Below are 22,084 nucleotides of genomic sequence, written 5' to 3'. Positions count from 1 at the left end.
GTTTATCGCCAACCTTGATTCTTTTTTTGGACGTGTAAAACAAAGATCGAATCATGCTTTATTTAGATAATAGCATTTTAAATATGTTAATATGTTAAGCTATTTTTTTAACTATGATCATATTTTAAAATAGTATTATTAAATACTTTAACATTTAATTCTTTAGAAATCCAGATGTATTTAAGTATTTTTTAAAAAAAAACGACAATTACCATAACCAACAATAACCTTTAGCCAATAACAGAAGAAATAGTAAGCCAATAATTAAAGCTAAATAATACCAAAATCACATAATCTTTAGCCAAACGAAATTGATGTTTAACTCGATCCTTGATAACAGTGAATAGAAATAAGTATCGTAAGCAGAGACTTAATCCCTTGAAGATTCAAACCAACTCGATCCTTGCCTTCTTCAACTGCATACCTCTTACTTCTCAGAAGAGTTAGGTCCCCTCTCTTTACCAAATCCGACCACTGCAAAACCCAGAAATTAAGACAAATTACTCATCGATATCAATACATACACAAACGAATCCCATATATGTATAACACCACAAGGAAAACGTAATGAAATGAGAGAGAGAATAATGACCAGCGGTGACGAAACGGCGGTTGTATTGCATCTTCTTGTAAGCGCGGCCACGGGGCTTCTTCTTCTTGTCTTGCTTCGCCACTTTAGGCGTTTGCCCTCTCACCTTACCGGCACGAGCTAGAGATCCGTGAACCTTACCTAAAATAATCAACGAGTTCCCGGAATAATCAGTGGAAACAGAAGTAGTAAAAAAAAATGTAAACTACACCAGTGGTCATTAATATTTGTATAAATGTTCATTTTTACTACTGATATTTGAAAAATCATTAATGTTACCATTTGTTATAAATTGGTCCCTCGCCGGTAATAAATCCTTATTGGAGTAACGAAATATTGACTTGACTCGTTAAATCAATTAACCCAACATATTTGACTAACTGACGTGACACGTTAAACCAATTAACTCAACATATTTAACTAATCGTTTGACTTTCTTCTTCTTCAAATTAACCGGAGTGGGAAAAAAGGGAACTTTAATGTGCGATTTAAGTAACCATTTTTGGTTTTGTTCTTTGTACTTTGCATTGTTGTTGGTTAACATAGTGGGATTGTCTGTGTGTGTTCAGGATTATTACAGAAGGAACCATGTTCCGACTTTTGGAAGCTGGGACTGGAACAACGACCTTCCTTTTACTCAGTGTTTCGAATCGGCTAGACAAACCGGATTGCTTCGTTACAGCTACCCCGAGGATCGTGCTTTATATGTTGTCGGTGATCTTTATGAGAACAATGTTGTTACTCCCGCCATGACTGTCTTTCCTCGTAAAAGGTAAGCAAACTAAGAACTCAACAAATGAAAGACATGGTAAATGGTTTATTTATAGTATTCATGAATGGAAATTTGCAGACAAAAGTACGACAGTCGACACATGTTAAAGAAGACGAACGTAGAGCTAAGAGGCCGGTGACGTGAAACAATCGGCAGCGATGGAAGCAAGCGCCATTCTACGGCCAAGCCAACTGCAAAACCCGTCGATGAAGACCTTTACAAAATCTCACCTGACCTTCACAAAAAGGTAAGCTCCACTGCTCCATCAATTTTTAAACTTAAAAATGCTTTTACAATCTCCAGTCTCCACCATTGTTCCCCATGTATGTACTAATTGTGTTTTACCTTTTATACAATCATTAAATCACACATTGAAGTTCCATTTTTCTTTTCATTCTGGTTAATTTGAAGAAGAAGAAAGAAGAAGAAAGTCAATAATGGTTGGTCAAACATGCCGAGTAAACTAATTTAACGTCAGCATTCCATTACTGCAGTAATGATTTGTTAATGGTTGTTAATGATGAGTGATCAATATATAACAAATGATAACGTTAGTGACCATTTTGTAACAAATGATAACGTTAATGATCGATTTGTGATTTTTTAAACATCAGTGGTAAGACGAATACTTACCTAAACATTAATGACCATTCGCGTAGTTTACCTTAAAAAAAGCTAAGTGAGGTAGCTTAAGAGATTTACCCATGGTGGTATCGTCAAAATGATTATCCTTGTCGCTGAATTGATAGTCTTTATAGAACTCGTCACATCGACATATCGAGTACTAATGAAAAATATATTTTATTGGATCAATTCGTTGGGTCTAATAATTTAATATTTTTTTGGAACTCGTCATGCCGTTTTAGCAAATTCCATTGTAATAATATTTTTTTTCAATTTAGATTGTTTTGTTTTTCAAAATAAATTTTAAAAAACAACATGAAACTCGTCATGCTGAAGTGACGAGTTCCAATAGTTATATTGATTATTTTATTAAATACAAACATTACATTAGAACATTAAATCCTACATTACATTAGAACATTAAATCGTACATTACATTAGAAACAATAACTCTTACAATACACGGTCACTTGACTCGTTAAATGTTAAGTTCCTCAATATTGAAAAATTTATGGTGAATTATGATAAGTATGATGAATTATTAAATATGGTTAAAAATATCACTCAATTGTATGATATATCACTGAAATGAAGTGATTGAGCATTGAAAAGTTTTTATCATTGTGTATTAAATAGTGTTTGAGAAAAAAGACATTTTTCATTAAAGCATTTGTCAACAATATCATTCAATGTTCTGGTACATCATTGAATTATGTGATATATCACTGAAAAGTTTATTTCCTTGTGCATTAAATAATCTCTTAAAGAAATGACGTTTTTCATTAAAGAATATGTTAAAGACATCATTCAATTGTGTGATATATCACTGAATTGAAATTATATATCACTAAAAAGTTTATGTCATTGTGCATTAAATGGTCTCTGAAAAAAAAAAGATGTTTTTATTAAAGAATATGTCAAAAACATCATTCAATGGTTTAATATATCACTGAATTGAAGTGATATATCACCAAAACATTTCTATCATACTCTTATGCCAATGATTGTTATAACATGCATACTATGAGCAACATATACGATTGTGAGTTTAAGTATCTCCCAAACGATGCTTATTGGCCACCAACAATTTATGAAGAATGGTTTCCAAATCCATAATTACTAAGGAAGTTAAAGGGTTGACCTAAATCTAGTCGAATTCATACTGATATGGAAGATCCTCAAAGAGAGCAAGGTCTATCAAAGCTTTGTGGCCACTGCAGAGGTGAAGGCCACAACAGGAAACATTATCCACATCTTTTTAAATATCGATCGGGCCGATAAAACCTTTGTAATTATGTTCCAATGTTTTTTGTTGTACCTTTTTTTGGATAATTTATGAACATCATTAACCATATTTATTTTTAACTTTTCATATATAATTGCAAACTATTCATAAATAACTTTGAACTAAACAAAAATTCATACATATATTTAAAATATTTTTTCAACATAAAAATCAACTTTTCGTCGTTGTCTTCTTCTCAATTTCTACACTATTATTTTTCTTTATTTCATTCCTCTCCATAAGTCGTTTGCTACGTTGGATTGATATGCCTTCGTACTTCTTCTTCTTCTTCTTCTCGATTTTCATCTCCTTATTATCTTCTTCAAGTTTTTTTTATCTCCTTATGTTGATTAAAGATCGAATTTATTGCCTCCTTAACCCACTCCTCATCTGAAGACGAGCTTTAACCTGAATCTTCGGTGTGATGATTGGCTTTTGGGCTGAAAATTGATTATCGATGTTGTTTGAAAAATGTTTATAATTTTTTTTGGAGTTGTCATCAATCATTTTTAAGGTGTGATTGGAACAGCGAAAATCAGATAATTTAATGAAACATTTTATTTTATCAAAACTACCCATTTTTTGTCTGAGAAATCAGAAATTAGGTTCGGGAGTCGGTTACACGTGGTGAAGGATTAGCATCTCAATGCCCAAAATTGATACCTAGTTGATTACCATATTTTTTGAAACTGAAATTTTTGAGTTCAAAATTGTATTTAATCTAAAATTCATTATGTATGAAATTTTTTAAAACGATGTCGATTTACCAAGACCAATAACGACCACCCCCAATCACAAGCGGAAACTTTGTTATCAATCTCAATAAATGAACATTGCCTTAATTTAAAAAATATAATGTAGAGTTTAAAAAGGATGTCGATTTACTTCAGAGATTAATAGTGGTCACCCGCAAGCAATGGTGGAGGATACATTGTTAATCACCTAATAAATTAACATTGCCTTGATTTTAAAATCGAAATGCAATCAATCAATTCATTATTAAACCTAATTGCGCTATATTGGTTCATTAATCAATTATTTATTTTACAAATTATTGAATCGAGTAATCAACAAGCACCCTTGGACATTTAATGCGAGAGCCAAGTCGAAATACTCACCTAAATAATAGTATAGAGACTAAAATGTGAATTAACTAAATCAAATGATTAAAATCTAAAAACCAAGGCTTTTAATAAAAACTATAATTAAAATCTAAACCTTAAATTTGAGTACTAATCGAATCTAAAATAAAAAAACCTAATGATAACAAAAAAATCTAAACTAAAAAAAGTTTAACCTTAATTCGAATCAAAAGAGCTAATTAACCAAACAAACAAAAAGGGACTAAAACAAAAACAAGTCAATTATAATGTTGAAATTAAAACAAAAAACACAATTAGGGACGAGTATATAGCAACATGCAAAAAGTTGGATGGATTTAAAGCGATATACCCAAACAATTATAAGCTTAATTAACTAACAAAGAAAAATGCGAAATTACTCAATTAGTGCCCCTTCATTCGAAAAATAATCAAAATGGTGCAAATCAGTGACGAAAATATAAAATGTGATAAACTTTCGAGGGCATGAGCTCAGTTTACTTTGAAAATTCAACTCTAAAGCCTAATTTTTTTGTCTTGGTTTATTTTTAGCCTTAACCGGAAAAAATCATTCCTATTTTATTTTTTTCTCTTAACCTTCTCCCATTACTTCTCTCGGCCGCCAACATCAGACCCTCTTTTTGCTCACCGACCATCGCTCCGACCACCGTCGGCGGTGGTAAAAATCTCCAAACTCAACATCAAACACTTTAAATCCCTCGATCTAGCCCCCTAAATACGAATCTAAACCTAAAACTACCACACAATACCCCCAAAGACCCCCTAAAGGAGACCCGTGTAGCTCTAGCCTTTCACCTTCGCGAGCTCTAATGACCCCTTAGTCACTGTTCATTCCTTACTGAAACCCAAACTAGAGGTCTAAGGTAAACGACCTCTAAATCCCCTAGATTAAATCCTAAGACAGATGAATCGAGACCCCTTAAAGAATCTAAGTCTTCTAACCCATTCGGCTTATCGACTCCTCCACTTTCGGCGAGGACTTGAGGCGATGATAGACATGAAATAGCCAGGTGACAAACTCAACTCTCTCCCAATTACTTTTACCTTGCTTCAAAATGCAACGATGGCTATTGTAATAAAAGTTTGAAGACCCTGTCGCCTATTTTTGTTTTGGTTTCAAAACCACCCGAAATATGCTTGCTAAAAAATGGAAGGAAATAAAGAAAACCTTTGGAAATAGGCTATGTTTTTGTGTATTACTTGTTATGATTGAATCAAGGAAATATCTGTTTATATTGCTTCCCACCAAAAAATGGAAAAAATGGAAAAAAAATGGAAAACCCTTTACAATCATTTCTAGTGGGTTTTTATATTATCCCATAGTTACGAAGAAAAATGGGAAAAATCCTATTTTTTACATATTTAAAGAAAATTATATTCTTTTTTTTTTTACTTTTTTTCATCTAATTTTTGCTTTTTTTTCTATGAGGAATTTGTAACTCCCAAATCCCGAGTTAGTAGTTTCTAGTTAACCCGAGTGAGTTTAAGTAAACATATTAACCTTGTAGGATGTCATGGACCAAGTGAGTTTTGATTTGGGTTTGGTTGAAGTCAAACATGAATTGAAAATGAGTTTTTTTTAATTGATGAGTAAAACTTGGGAGGATCAAGAGAGCAATTCACCCATTTTCTTTACAGAAGGTTGAAATCTTTAAATTTGGGTGAGGTTACCCGTTGATTCCTCTTTTTCTCCCTCCCTTTGTCATTTTCTTCTCCCAAAGAGACTTCATATTTCTCTTCATCTTCTTCCTTAAGCTCAAGATAGAAAATGCAGAAACTTTGAGGCATGTTAGTTACAAAAAGAGAATTATAAGGTAAGAATCATAATCCTCTCATTCCAACCTTTTATTTCAAGTTCTCCTTTATAAGTTTTAGTTAAGGTGACCAAATATGAGTTTAGTGGGGGTTTTTTTAGAAACCTAAGTGATTTCAACTCATTTTTTTAGAGATTCAGACCTCTAAAAATGTTTTAATCTCTTTAGCAACGTTAGTAACTCATGTGCTTGATTTTTGTCTAGCGAGAGAAGATGGAGAAAGCTCCAAAGCTAGGGGAAATGAGAAGTTCATTCTTGGTTGAACCTTGGGTGCTTCCAACAGCTTTAGGAATCAAGGTAATTTACTTCTAACACAACTCTACCACATGTATGTCATTAAATGTGTTTTGATAGGTTGCATGATTTATGAAGCATGTTTATGGTAGAATTCAGAAATCAGTGTTTTTCAACATGTTTATGAACTCTTGATGACCCCTATAATAATAATATCAGTACTAGAAGAAAAATATCGATATTGTTCTTTAGGTGTTAAAAGCAAAATGATTTTGGACATAGAAGTATCGATACTCATGCAATGGGTATCGATATTGTAGGTGAGGTATCGATACTTTCATGGTGGTATCAATACTGTGTTAACTTAGTAGACATCAGTAGCCAAATTCATATCGACACCCATGGGAGTATTGATACCTAGTGTAGAGTACTGATACTCCCAATAGCAGTATCGATACTTAGACATTTTTTCCCAAAACATTGAAGCCAAATTTGGTATCGGTGCTCAGGAAAATATAGATACCACAGACCAAAAGCATCGATACTTAAGAATGAGTATCGATACCGGTACTTTGTTATCAACCTTTAATAAGTCAACAGTATCGATACCTAGAGATTATTATCGACACCCAAAAGCCAATATCGATACTGAGGAGCTTAGTATCGATACCCACTAACATTTTTGGGTAAGAAACTCAAGGGTTTTTAAGGGGTAGAATTGAGGGACCCAATAGTACCAGAATACCATGAAATAAAACTACAAGTGAGAACAATAATAAGCTCAAAACATTTAGAAACAACAACATTTAGGATGACATAAAACTAGCCTTATTTGACGCTCGAGACACAATCAGAACACTCGAATTACTCTAGCAGTTACGATTGTACAGTTGGACATCCCAATCAGTTCAAGGGCACTTCAGTTGTCATGTGGGCGTATATACCCCAAGACTCGATGGAGTAATTTGGTCGGGTTTCTGATGCAGCTCCAGATCTCACCCAAATACCCAAGGGTTTTTAAAAATACTAAAAGGGTGTGTGAGCTCCGAGATACAAAACCCTCAGTCGCACCATGATGCATTTGTCAGCATGTCAGATCAATATTTTCATGTCAAAATACATATGCCTCTAGCATGCATATTTAGTGAATGCATGTAGTATAGTTATTAGTGGGACACTGAGCTCATAAGCTCAGCGTTCGGAATATGTTTTTGTGCACAAGTTTCTTAGGAGACCATTCGAGGAGTATTATCATCTCCAACAGTTCCAACTCAACAGAGACTTCAGAGTACGTCTTGATTTTTATTATAAGGCATATACTATTGTAGACCCTTTTGTATTCAGTTGTAACTCTATTTCGTTTTAAACCCAGTGAATTATTTTGGGATTTTTGTGAGTTCCACGTACTTGTTAAACAAATTTATTATATTTTATTTGCATGCTTATGGATGACGTTTTATATAATGGTTTACAATGTTCCAAAAGAAATATTTTTGGGTTAGCCACTTCGGTGGTCCCGTGTGACATCATGATCTAGTGATCTTCATATCGGATTGGATTAGGGTGTAACAGATTTGGTGAACTATAAGCGTTGAACCACATTTTATAATATTTTGATATAATAAATTGAGGCAAAATGTTTTTGAACTTGAATTGAATTTATTCAAAGTTTTCAAAAATAATTCAAAGTCCATTAAAAGTGAATTTTAGCACAAAACTGATTTTCACGTAAGAAGTACCGATACTGTTCTTACAGTATATATACTATATGAACAATATCAATACTGTTTATGTGGTGTCGATACCCTAGGTAAGAGAAGTATCGATACTCTCTAGGTAGTACTGATACTACCAGCATTGCTCAAACTCAAGAATGCAAAAAATGGTACCGATACCCAAAGGGGTCCGATACTAATTTGCATAGTAGTATCGATAAAATAGGCTTAGTATCGACACCGTCAGGCCCAACGGCTAGTTTTATTTCAAAATAACAAAGGTAATACCGATACTCCCTATAGGAGTATCGATACCCTCTGTACTGGGTAGTTTATTTTTGTAGAAAATAAAACATCCCCAAACAACTAGAAATCATCCTCAACGGCTAGAAACGACCACAACCACATTCTAACATAAAAATATAAGTTCAAGACACTTGAAGAAGAGTTAGAACACATATACAAGTATTCAAACACAAGAGAAGAGCTTTTCACTCTTTATTTTTATTCTTTTGTAAATATTTTGTTCTTGTAAGCTTTAATTCTTTGTAAACACCTTCTTTTTTAGAGGTTTTCTTTGTTTACATCTTTTTCCTTGTAAAGGGGTTTTGGTTCTAGGTAAGCTTTTGAAAAGCTAGGGAGTTGTGTAAAGGTTATCTTTTTATCGTTGAAAAAGAAATAATAAATTAGTGAATTTGTTAGAAAATCCTAAGTGAGGAGCTTAGGTAGTGGATGTAGAATTAGTTGAGAAGTCGAACCACTATAAATTATTGTGTAAAATTATCTATCTTTTCTTTATCTTTACTCTCTAAACAAAAATTTTATATTCATGGTACATTTTTCGATTGTGTATTAAGCTTCTAAAATCTCAACAATAAGTTTGTTGGTAGAGGCACATTTTATTGGAGTTGGGGACCACTGTGTGCTGCGTTGATTCATTCGGATGAGACTAGGGCCATCTGTTGGCTGCTCACGTGACTTTTGGAAGCTTGAAAGGGCAAGGCAAGTGACGACAACGAGGACATTGCTATGGTTTAGCTTTTCCCATAACAATTTAGGATATGGACTTTGGTTGAGTTTAATTGTAAATGGGCTAGGATTTGGGTCGTTGGATGAGTTGGGTCATGATTTAGCATTTGGGTTGTTGGCTAATACATGGGTTTGTAATGGGTATGGTTTAATTCGGGCATAATGGATCTAATGCGTTAAGGTTTAAATGGGTTATGGTCTATGCAAATGAACATTATCATTTGGGACATTTTGGTGAAGGTTTTTAAATTTAACTTGAATCCCAATTTCCCAAGATGAATGTGTATAGTCATGACCTAATGTCCCAAATGTGAATTTATTTTTTTATCGTTGGCTAACGGCTATAAACGACTATTTATTTAAATTTATTTTTCCACAAATGTGAATTTTTCAAGACGAGCTCCATCAATTCAAAATCATGTCACTGGCCAACGACTATAAACAACTAGTTATTTAAACCCAAAGGAACTTGTCACATCGGCATAACGAGTTCCATGATTTTTTTAAAATTACAAAAAAAATAATATAAACTCAAAAAATAATATTATTATAATGAAACTCGTCATGTCGACATGACGAGTTTCAAGAAAAATAATAAAATATTGGACTAGATGAATCGGTCCAATAAAATATATTTTTCATTTGAACACGTGATGAGTTCCATAGAGACTATAGCAAATATCGTAAATTTCAAATAAATTTCTTGGTGCCCTATTAGGGAAAAAACAAACAGGGTTAGTGTTTTGGTCACTGTATATAATGTTTGATCAAATTGGGCCGGCTTAAGATCCAAAGTTTAATGCTTTATTTTATGAACAAAAATAAAGTTTTATGTTATTATTAGTTTGAATTTTCCAAGTATCTTAGTTTTTTTCTTCTCATAATGGTAAACTTTTTTTTTTTCATAACAGAAACTTGTTTAATTATAACATGACATGTGATATGTTACGTTTTAACTTTGAGAATTTAATGAAAAAGTTGGATGCTTAGAAACTTCGAAATCTCATATTTAAAACCTAATAAATAATATACTATAGTATATAGTTAATTCTGACTTTATATAATCATATTAGTTTAAAATTTAATATATACGTATTTTATTTAAATACATTCTGATTATTAGTTTAATTTTACATTAAAATGACTATTCTATCTTGGATTTTATCAATTGTAATTGTTCTTATGGTTGCATTTATACTTTTACTTAGAACACTTAAACATACATTCATCAACACAGACCAAAAATTTAAATTTAAATATAGGAATATATCAAAAGAAGTTTAGAGAATAAGTTGGCAAAAATAACAAGTTCTACGGACTAAAACTTACATTGTCGCTAAAGCAGAACTTCCGTTATTTAAGGCCTTCGACCTGGCATCCATTTATACTTTGCAAACTTGACATGAACCTGATTATTTGAACCGATTTATCTGATTGAATACATGATATTAACTTGAATATGATAATCAAATTTGATTTGATACCCGATCCATACCTGACTCGAACCATATTTGATCTAAAATTTAGCAAAATAGAAAATAACTCGAATCGAAAGCAACATGAACCGAAATTAACCAGAACCGAAAGCAACATAAACCGAAAGCAACCCAAATCAAAATTAATCCAAATCAAAAGCAACCCAAACCGAATTTAACCCTACCTGAAAACAATCCGAACGAAAATTAATCCAAATCAAAAGTAAGAATCTTATTGCAATATTGAAAATATTAACAAATAAAATTTGCTTATCTTACTTGTAATAAAAATATTATATTTATAATAAAAATAATATAAAGTTTATTTGTGTTACATAAGAGAAATATAAAAGTAAGAATATTATTTTAAGATTGAAAACAGTAACAAATAAAGTTTAGTTATCTTACTTGTAATAAAAATAATAGAAAACAATTAAAAAAAAGAAAATAATATTAGAATTATAATAAAAATAATATAAAATTTACTTATGTTACGACTAAAACTTAACAAATAAAGTTATGTTTTATTTTTTAAAATTTAATAAAAATATTAAATTTCTAATTAGAAATAAAAATTATAATAAAAAATATTTCTTTATCAAATAAATTAACTTTCTATACAAGATCAATATAAAATTTTGATAACAAACACAGATGATCGTATTTGTTTCAAATTATCGATTTATCATCTCTAAATAATGGTTTAATTAAAATTATTGAACGTTGAGAATTGAAATTAGGCCTAAATGATAAGATTAACAAACAAGATGACATATTTTTTTACAAGAATATATCAATAATTCTATATATACTTGATTAAACTCATAACCAATTCAACCCCAATTGACTTGATATAAAGATTAACCAAAACCAAAAACCAACTGATCTGAAATTGACACGACCCAAAATCCAACCGATTCAGTATTAACCTGACCCAAAAATCAACCAACCCGATATTAACCCGACCTAAAAATCAACCGATTCAATATTGATCAGAACCAAAAAAACAATCAATCCGATAAACACCTGACCCAAAAATTGACCCGACCCGAGTTAACGTACTCCCAAACTATATCGGATCCGATCAGAACAAAATTAAACTGAATATAATCTAGACTTGAAATAACTAGACCCAAAATGACTGACCCAAACTTGATCCGAATGACCAATTTGCCACCTCTACGTCAGTTTTAAGACCTTTGACAATTGAGAGCATGTTGCCAAAGGTCTACCGGTTAGCCAATTTGAGCATAATCTGGTCGACTAAGGAAGAATTCATGTCCAAGTGATTCAAGGTACTTTCTCAAATCAACATGTACACAACAATATTTGTAAAAATCGACGTAAAATTTCAACCGAACCAAGTACTAAATTCATTGTTGAAATATAAAATTGCATTGAGCATAAAAGTCTAAACAACAATAAACCAAATATACGAAGAAAACAGTAAGTCACAATTCAAAATCGAAAACTAACCAAGACTTTGAAACCTGGATGTAAACTTGTAGGTGAACAAAATGCAATTTTTTTAAAACTAGAGATCAAAGGATCACTCATCGTCATCGTCATCGATGACCTTGGTGCCCAAACCTTTGAGTCCTTCAGCTGGGATTTCAGCAACAGTTACTAGAGAGTAAAGCTCTTCCTTTGCATCTTCATCATCGTTTCTCTTTCGAGCTATGCGGACCCTAATCCTTCTTGGGACACTTCGGATCCCTCTGCTCCATATGTGCTTGTTTAGTTTGACATCAACTCTCACGTCCTTGGTCCCCATGGCTTTTTCTGCGAACTTCCTTATCTCCTTTATCGCCTTGGGTGCTTTCTTCTTGAATGTGCTGTTTCCAAGATTACCAAGTAGATTATTGAAACATACGTCACTCGACTATGCTTGCTACCTACTCGGATTTGATTAGGAAAAGATTAAATCCTACTTGATCCTTTTCAATTTGAAATAAAACTTGAGCATAAATTATCGGGCTTGAAGTAAAGCATACAAGTCTATTAGATAAATTAGCTTAATCAACAGCAAGTGAAGTTGGGAAAATCGATTTTATCTCAAATTAAACTCAACTCTAATATGGTTAAACCTATTTCCAAACAATGTGATACGAAGTTGAATAAATAACCTCTTATGCTATCGAATTTAAAAGCAGATGTAGTTGAGATTGATTCACGAATCTATAGCTTCTAACAGATGAATAATATCATGAATCTAAACCTTAAAATCCACATTTCTTATTCCCATGATAGAACATTGCTTAGACAATTAAATTCAACATCATAAACAAGATAAATACGCAAAAAAAAAGGTCGATTTAACAAAAGGAATTCAAACAAATCATCAAAATATTGAAGGAAAAAAGTAATAAACTAATCAAAAATCTAATTTAGAACCAAACCAAACAAAGATCCACTAAGCAAATAGCAGAATACTAAGAATAGAAACGATAAGCGATCAATGCAAGGAATGAAAATTCTGTAGAAAGGAGTGAAAGATTAAAAATTACCAGCCATGGAGACGCTTGTGAAGGTTGATAGTGTATTCTCTTGTCACTACCTCTTCCTTCCTTCCCCTTGTTTTCTCAACCATTTTTAATGCACAGAAGCAAAGCAGAAAGCTACAATAGAGAAGAAGAGCGGCAACCAAAGGAGGAGGGAGGCTTTCCAAAATATATTGATTCCTGAATCTAGGGTTTTCAGAGTTACCCTGCTGGGTTTTGGGTTTAAAATCTAACCCAAATCTCTTCTTTTATACAGACTTGGATTTAGAAGCCTTTTTCACAACCCACGGTATATTCGTTTAATATAAAAAAAATCTTTTATTATTCTATAAATGTATTTTATAAAAGTCAGAAGGAGATGAAAAATATAAAATAGACAACCGTGACGAACGTCTGGTGATGAAGGCTTCACTAAATTGAGTAGGAGAAAATGTTTCACCATAAATGATGAGGAATATTAATCTCACATCAAGAATGAGAAAGAAAATCCCAAAGTCACGTTGCCCATCTTAATATGCATATCTTTCAGGAATAAATAATAACAACATGACACGATTAAATAAAGAGAAAATAATTTCAGTGACCGAAAATATCTTATAATATACGATTTTAACTAATTTTTTTTTGGATTTGCGAAAATGATCAACAAATTCACAACGCGAACTCCAATTTCGCAACTCAGTTTCCAAATTCGCAACGCGAATATGTAAATCGCAACGCAAATCTATAATTCGCAACGCGAATCTGTAATTCGCTATACAAAAGTCAAATTCGCAACACAGAAGTCAAATTCGCAAAGCGCGTTTATTTTCGCAATGCGAATTTTATTTTCGAATTCGAAACACAATATTAATTTCGCAACACAAATGTAAACAATATAATCGCAAATCATAACCTAAAACCCTAAATCACAACTCAGTCCCATCTCCATCTCTCACTCTCTACGACGACATCCGTCCCCATATCCAACGAAATCCGTCCCCATCTCCGACGAAAGCCGTCTATTTCCATCTCTCAAAGCCCAAATAAAGTCTGCCAAAATGTATTTTGAAATTTTTTTTTATTATTAGATTTTTCATATTTAAATTGATAATAAATTTACTATTAATTTTAATAATAGATTAACCATTTCACTTAAATTGCTTAGTAAATTCATTCGGTTGCTGCCAATACTGCTAAACTGTTTAGTATTTAACCCTGTGAAATTAGTATTTGTCTTTGTTTTGTCTTTTGGTTGAAGTAATGCAATTAATTCAAGTTTCAATTTGCAGAAGACTATTTGAAACTTAAATTCGCAACACGAAAATGAAAATCGCAACGCGATTTTAGTTTCGCGTTACGATTTTCATTTTCGCATTGCGATTTTCATTTCGCGTTGCGATTTTCATTTTCGCGTTGCGATTTTAAGTTTCAGAAACTATTCTTCTTCTGCAAATTGAAACTTGAATAAATTACATTACTTCAACCAAAAAACAAAGACAAATACTAACTTCACAGTGTTGCGAATTTAAGTTTCAAGAATAAACCACTACTCTTTATGTTGTCCTTGAACCTGCACTAAACCTATATGTTGTCCTTTTAAATGTTTATATAAGTGCTTACTTCTGGAATGTTATCTGATGCATTTTGTGAACTATGATAGAATAATGACTTGGGTGAATACCGTGCAAGTTTGAAACATATTTGGCTTTATTTTCACCGTTTAATATCATGTCTGTTTATAGTGTATAATTTGTAGTTTTTAGTATATCTAACTTGGTATGTTTATTGTTTTTGTAGAAATTTTTTTCGGCTTCATTGACCTTAAGGAATAAATTAAGCCTAGCCACTACAATTGCGTCGACGCTTACACCTGTACAAAGAAAATTGTTTAAGGATACTTGCTTCGGGCCATGATTGAAAGTACAACATCTAGGTGGAGATGCTATGTTGACCCATTTATTTCTTCAGACCATGACTAACGATCTACCCGAAAGGATACAACGTGGTGATGAAGAGATATGGTTTCATTTTCCTCCGGCGTATACTTGTTTTGGGCGGGAGTAGTTTTGCTTAATCACTGGTCTACGCTTCGGACACGATGAAGTAGGTCGGTACACTAGTCATATCGCCCGCCCATCATGGTTATCTCGGGTTTTTCTTAAGCTAGCAAAGGCGAAGCCAAGTTTACACGTCGACGACTTGAAAAGATTACTTGTTAAAGATGGTTTTACTCGGATGGATGACCTCGATGTTGTCCGAGTATCCCTTTTATTACTTTTGCATGCCGGCTTTTTAGGCAAAGAAGCCAGACAACCTATTTTTGAGGACCTAATATTATAGGTAGAGGACCTAAATGCATAGAACGTGTTTCCGTGGGGTTCATATCTATGGAAAGCTTCCTAGAAAAAGTTGTTGTCTTCCTTTGAGAACCGAAAAAGTTTGTGTGGCCATGGTTCCAAATATATTTTGGCAGACTTTATTTGGGCCTTTAAGGTAAGAATTTCTATATAATGTTCCCAAAATTATAATTAATTATTTAACAATTACGAATGTTTGTGTATTATATTGTTTGTAGATTTGGATATTTGAGGCTTTTCCCAGCATGCGGATATATGCAATCAAAAATCCAAATGATATTCCTAGGGCTATTTCCTGGAGGAGGATCCGATTATTGGATTGGGAAGAGTTACTACCATATACGACGATGAATGATGTAAGTTAACACAAATACTACCATATATAAACAAGTTATTACTAGTAGATGTTTAACTTTGTTAGAGCTTTTATATTGTTAGGAGGCCAACTATCCATTACAGAGGCTGACACCCACAGAGGCTGAGTTTGCCACTGATTGGTGGCAAGCTAGTAATCGTTTTTTTGATGGCACGGATGATGAGCACCCCCCACTTCGAGAGCCATCACCTGATCAAGCCGATTCTACAACTCGACACCCAGAGCCATCACCTCCACAATGAGAGCCATCACCTATTCCATCACATCATCGAGCCTCTTCTCCACCATCACCTCATGATAGGCGACCAGCAAAGATGCCACGACATTTATCTCCCTATTCTCCACCTCCACGGGATGAGTTAGGGGAGTTACGTGATGAGGTCAATGCTTTGCGTGAGGAGGTCGGTACTTTACATGACGACAATGGTGCATGGCGTGATGAGGTACGATCTTTACGTGGTGAGGTAGAGGTTTTACACGATGACAATGGTGCTTTACGTGGTGAGGTATTTACTTTACGTAATGAGGTAGTCGCTCTACGTGAGATTGTTGCATCGTTACAGAATGAGGTTCATACTGTACGTAATGAGGTAAGTTTGTTTAATAATATACTAAAAATGCAAATAACCTTTTTTCGACATTATTTATTTGTTTATTTACTGATTTATGTATTAATTTATTTTTAGCAGCCCGATAAGGTAGATATTTTACGTCGAGTTTTTCTTGCACGACAAGGTTCACGCATCAGACGTCGTGCACGTGCCATTACGTCTCCGTTCACCCTAATAGTGCCAAGACTTCATAAGAAGAAGCCCGATTCACCTGTCATCGTTCAAGAGGCATCTCCTATCGTTCAAGAGGCCCCTATCATCCTTCAAGAGGCCCCTCCCACCGTTCAAGAGACCCCTGTCATCGTTCAAGAGGTCCCTCCCACCGTTCAAGAGCCGATTCACATTGCATAATATGTCGACATATTGATAAACCCCCTTACATGCCCGACATGATAGATGACAGTTGACTTTCGTATGAGTTACCGGTCAGTACCATTCCGGTATCTAAAGTGGAGAGGAGAACACTGTCGTACACAATTCTGGATAATACCCTTTGGGCTAAGACCGCAGTTGATTTTTATCTACATGAGCAGAGCCAGGGGTGTTACGCTGACATATGCAAACTCGACGATAATATGCATTTGTTTCTTGATCGGTCTTGGTGGGGTGTGTTATTAGGGTTTAAGATAATGACTATTTCGAATGGGGGTAAGTCTTATATTATTCTTATATTGCATTTTGATTATTTTTTTTAAAATTTATTTATTAAATTCACTAATATATGTATATTTTTATAAAACAACATATTGATACATGAGTGTCACGTCTTTTGATAATAAGGAAATTGAAGAAAATAAAAAATACGCGATGTACTATTATGACTTTTTCTTTTCATGTAGCTCACTTGAAGGATCAGAGAGACGCTTCATATGTGTTGGGTAATGGAAAAGCTAAACTTTATCTTGCGTGGTGGGAGGTCGATAAGGTTAGTATTTATGTTTGAATATTTTAAAGGTGTTCATAAAATTTTATTTGATGTGCGCAATTGAATTATTATTTATGATTGCAGTTGTTTATCCATGTTATAGATCATCGTCATTGGCTTCTCATCGAGCTTCAGCTCCCATCCCTGAAGATGATAGTATATGATAGCATTTTGAATTACATATCATTGTCTGATCTGAGAGATATTATTTGTAAGGGATGGAGCGTTCATTTGACTAAATATATGGATGTGATTGATTATTGGACTAATTATGGAAACAAGAAGCCAAAAAAGTTCAAAGTTACAATGATCAGAGACGAGACAGCGCCACAACAAATGGAGGGAGCCATAGGGGATTGTGGTCCTCTCGTATGCATGTGCTTGGAACGTTTGACGACAGGAAGTAAACAGTTTCTACCTCCCACAGATAGAGATAGAGGTGTAGTAGGGTTGTGGTTTCGACATTTTATGGCTAGAGCGATATATATGCGAGACGTTGCCTACCTGCATCCGCCTACTGAAAGTGTGCATAAACAACACAAATTGGTAAGTTTGAGCAAGTGTTGTTACATATATACTCTTTATTGGTTTGAAAATGTTTGGTTAAGTACCTAGATAATTTGCTGTTTGTTGGTTTTAGATGTGTAGAAAGTGTTGTTTGAGCAAATATTTGGTTTCTGCAGGTTAATACTGATCCTGAAGTGAGCTACGTGAAATTGATGTATTTGTGCATAAACAACCAGCTGTTGATTTGTTTTTTTTAGATGTGTAAATAAGAATTGTTTTTTGCTTGTTTAATTGATTTGTAAAAGTTGATTTGTTGTTTAAGAAAATTTCAATCTGCATTATGTTGAAGGCAAAAAAGACCTGTTGAAGGTACACTTTCGCAACGCGAAAGTCAAATTCGCGTTGCGATGGTTGCAAAAGTCAAATGCGCGTTGCGAATTTTACTTTCGCGTTTCGAATTTGATTTTCGCAACAATCGCAACGCGAATTTTACTTTTGCGTTGCGAATTTGACTTTTGCAACAATCGCAACAAAAAATCGTAACGTGAATTTGACTTTCGCGTTGCGAATTCAAGGAAAACACCTTCAAAAAGATAACAGACAACAATATGATAAGTGATAACAACTGAACATATCATAGCAATGTTCAAACTCAAGTTACTAATGAATGTCTAACTGAAAATGTATGCATTCACACATAAAATACACATAATACAACGTTTGCATTTAAAAATCACCTAAGTTAATAAGTCCCAAAAGGTGAAGCCGGTTGTGATTGGGATTTTGATTTTGATTGCAATTTTGATTTCCTTTTGCTTGGCACCATATGAGCTTTGGATTTTGATGAGGATCCATATTTTGGTAGAGGAAAAGATTATTGTAATGGCACTGGTGATCCACAGGTCAACCTTGTATGACCACTTTCCTTGCACCGACTACATGTCGATATCCTCTTCTCTTCACCCTTAAAACGGTATACGATCATGATTTTTTGGTCGGCCAGGTAGTTTGTTGTTCATGACTGGTGGCAAAACTGTTTGTACGTCACCTGGTATGTCCCACTCAGAAGGATGTGGAATAAGGTAGACAATCTCGGCATAAGTCTGTCGATATACTTCTGTAGTGTAGAAATCCATAGCGTATGCACTTGAATCATCTTGGTTTAGATGAAGAGCAACTTTTATAAAATGGCCACACGGATAACCAGATGTTTGCCATTTCATACAACTACACGTCTTTGCATTTAGATCGACAAGCCCATTTTAGTTATTATCTTATACTTCAAACAAAGTGTTTGAACATAGTTCAACTCTCCATGACGTTAACTTCACAACACGTTTCATTATCTTTTTTTCAATCCATGGTGTAACACGACGTTCCAATGTTCCTGTAAATTTAAATAAATAATACTTAGTAAAATATATAAATATGATAAGTTACAAATTTAAAGAAATAATACATGCATGGTTTCTTTTCTTGTAGTACCACTGTTGAATAGAGGCTCAAAAAAACTCCATTAACATAGTAATGGATAATTTCTGAGAATGACGACTTAGAGCGTTGATTGATTCTGCACTATTAGACGTCATGAAACCATATCTTGCTCCAAGTTGATGTACTCTTGACCATCTTTCAAACCCGACATCTTCTAGTGTTTGAGCACATTGAGGCAAAACACGTCTTAAACAATTTATATGCTTATTAAAATCCACTTCTCGATAAGCTTTTACAACCTTCCAGTATGTCCATTTGTGATTTTTTATACCAGCGGACCTTGATTTTAGATTTCTGTACAAATGAACACCACAAAGTCTATGAAAAGCATCTGGGAAACACCTTCTAACAGCGTTGTCAATTGAGTTTGCCCTGTCAGATATGATTGTCAGATTGCTAATAGGACCTATGCAATCCCTAAGATGTCCCATAACCATGTCCATGATCAGAGGTTTCAGATTTGTCACCCGTAAGCTATTGGCATATCTCATTGTTAGCATCCATGGTTACTAATAAGTTTACTCCAAGGTATCGACCTTTCAATGTGCTCTATCAACTATAAAACTGGGCGCATGCAAGTAATAACGAACAATCTACAAATAATATACACAAGAATATATCATTAAATGAAATGCATGTAACTAACAAAAATTAGTCAACAAAATTATATTGATTTACTAGATTTTTCAGCTTTAAATTGTGACAATAAGCCGAAAGTTGGCAAACGATGCTTCTGGAGACCCCCTCAACAATTCCAAGGCATAACATTTGGCTCTCCAAGCTGAGAATATGAGATACTAATCTTGAACCGAGCATTCATGTCAGTCATAATTTCATGTCCCCGATATACCCTGCCATTCAAAAACATTAACTCAGCCAGAAAATCACCCAACACCTTTTTGTTTGCCTGTCTATGGTGAGTAAAAACTTGGGTTCTTGAACATATATGCTTATCAATAAAAGTCCTAACTTGAAACATTTTGCAATCTTTTATCATCTTTGCAATCATACGCCACATACAGTTTTTGTCAATCATACACTTTGTTTCGAAGCGATCTTTGCTTGATTTGTTAACTTTTAGTTGATAGACATCTTCCACACATTTCGTATACAAGCTATCTTCAAGTCTTCCTTTGTATCAAAACAATCATCTTTCTTGATACGAATAACTTTTGTGTAACAATCAATTGCTATCTTTACCAACTATTCTTCCGGTATTTGAAGTTATTCTGGTATATTCCAGTTATACTCCCGTGACATTTTCTTCTTTTTCTTTTCTTCGGTGACTTCTTCTTCTTCTTTTTCTTCTTCAGCGTTGTAGACACACTTTTTTGACCATACAAATATAAATTTTTGTAAATTATTATTATTATTTATTAATATTTTTTTCACCCCACTTGGAAAACAACAACCCACTCAAGCACTACCCAATCACCCACCTTCCACTACCCCATGTTCAACCCACTAAACCACTAAACACCTAACTACCAACCCCACCCACCACCTAGTACGTTTATCTCTAAATAAAATTAGGAGTACTGCCTACTTATTAAAATCAGTTTCTGACTTTTAGGGGGGATGGAGAAGAGAGGCAGAAACAGAGCAGAGATGAAAGCGGGGGAGAGAAAAGCAAAAAGGAATTGAAGAGGAAAAGAGAAAGAGATGGAACTCACTTCCAGCTTCGAAAATGTCGACGATAATATCGACCAAAGCTACTTGGATTCCACATTTCAACATCAAACCTTCTACATTACGGTCAAGGTCCACGTCTAACTTGTCTCCAAATCCGAGAGTCAGGATGCAGACTCAGATTCACCGTCAGATTGATGGACTTTGTAAGACGGGTGAATTGGTAGTAGCAATGAGTTATTTCGTTTGTATTTTCAAGTATGATGTTTTGCCCAACATTTTTGCATACAATTGCTTGATTGATGGCTCCTGTAGGCCAGACAATTGGAATTCCAATTTATTTGGTTTGCTGTTTGTGTCCAAGATGGAACCAAATTCAACTTATATGATTTTGCCAGTAAACCTCTCTATTGAATAATGTTGAAGCTACTCCCGCGTAAACAATCGCCGTTTCTTTACACCAAATACCCTTTAAATTTTGTAAAATACTATTTTTCTCATCATCATCATCATCACCTTATCTGAATCTCACAAAGGATATCCTCAATACCCAAAACCCTCAACAAGTTAAACCCTTTGAAGAATCTCGAGCCTTACTCAGTCATGTACCACGTCTTAACTGGTGCTAGACTTTACGCGGACGCCAGGTGTTTGATAAAGTTCCTACTCGAAGCCCTCCAAAGCTCTTTGAAACCTCACCGTGCTTGCCACATAATTTTCTAACGCCCTTAACAAATTAAAAAATATCGAAATTCACTCCCATTGTGTTGGGATTCTTAATCATTTCATTTTCCCAGATGGGATTAAGCGATGATGCGTTAGGGGTTTATAGAAATATCAAAATTTTCCCTCAAATACAGGCTGGGCGTTTTGACTCCGATTCTTTGCACCGTCGATCCTATGCTCCATACCCTGACTTACGAGTACGTGGAAGGGCCTTCCGTAAAAGACGTTTTCCTCGAATTCGGGTCAAACGGCGTTGTTCAAGAACGTTTAGCCTATATAGCCACCCAAATTGGCGACGCAATAGGCAAACTCCACGAC

General features: G+C 34.1%; 2 protein-coding genes across 2 annotated transcripts; both read right to left on the bottom strand.

The window, feature by feature from the left end:
* Positions 1–427: 427 nt before the first annotated feature.
* Positions 428–1,179, bottom strand: LOC120166297 (40S ribosomal protein S30-like). Its single transcript, XM_039175589.1, has 3 exons — positions 1,168–1,179; positions 593–794; positions 428–474 (listed from the first exon to the last, which is right to left on the bottom strand). The coding sequence occupies exons 1-3, from the start codon at positions 1,177–1,179 to the stop codon at positions 428–430; spliced, it is 261 nt and encodes an 86-aa protein (XP_039031520.1).
* Positions 1,180–12,152: 10,973 nt separating this feature from the next.
* On the bottom strand, positions 12,153–13,375 carry LOC120166266 (60S ribosomal protein L31-like). The gene is made up of 2 exons (XM_039175566.1): positions 13,166–13,375; positions 12,153–12,493 (listed from the first exon to the last, which is right to left on the bottom strand). The coding sequence occupies exons 1-2, from the start codon at positions 13,246–13,248 to the stop codon at positions 12,208–12,210; spliced, it is 369 nt and encodes a 122-aa protein (XP_039031497.1). The 5' UTR covers positions 13,249–13,375; the 3' UTR covers positions 12,153–12,207.
* Positions 13,376–22,084: the final 8,709 nt, after the last annotated feature.

Source organism: Hibiscus syriacus, unplaced genomic scaffold (genome assembly GCF_006381635.1).
Source record: "Hibiscus syriacus cultivar Baekdansim isolate YM2019G1 unplaced genomic scaffold, ASM638163v2 tig00111634_pilon, whole genome shotgun sequence".
Taxonomy (NCBI): Eukaryota; Viridiplantae; Streptophyta; class Magnoliopsida; order Malvales; family Malvaceae; genus Hibiscus; species Hibiscus syriacus.
Note: the sequence above shows the minus strand (reverse complement) of the source record. Positions and strands in the feature narration are given on the sequence as shown.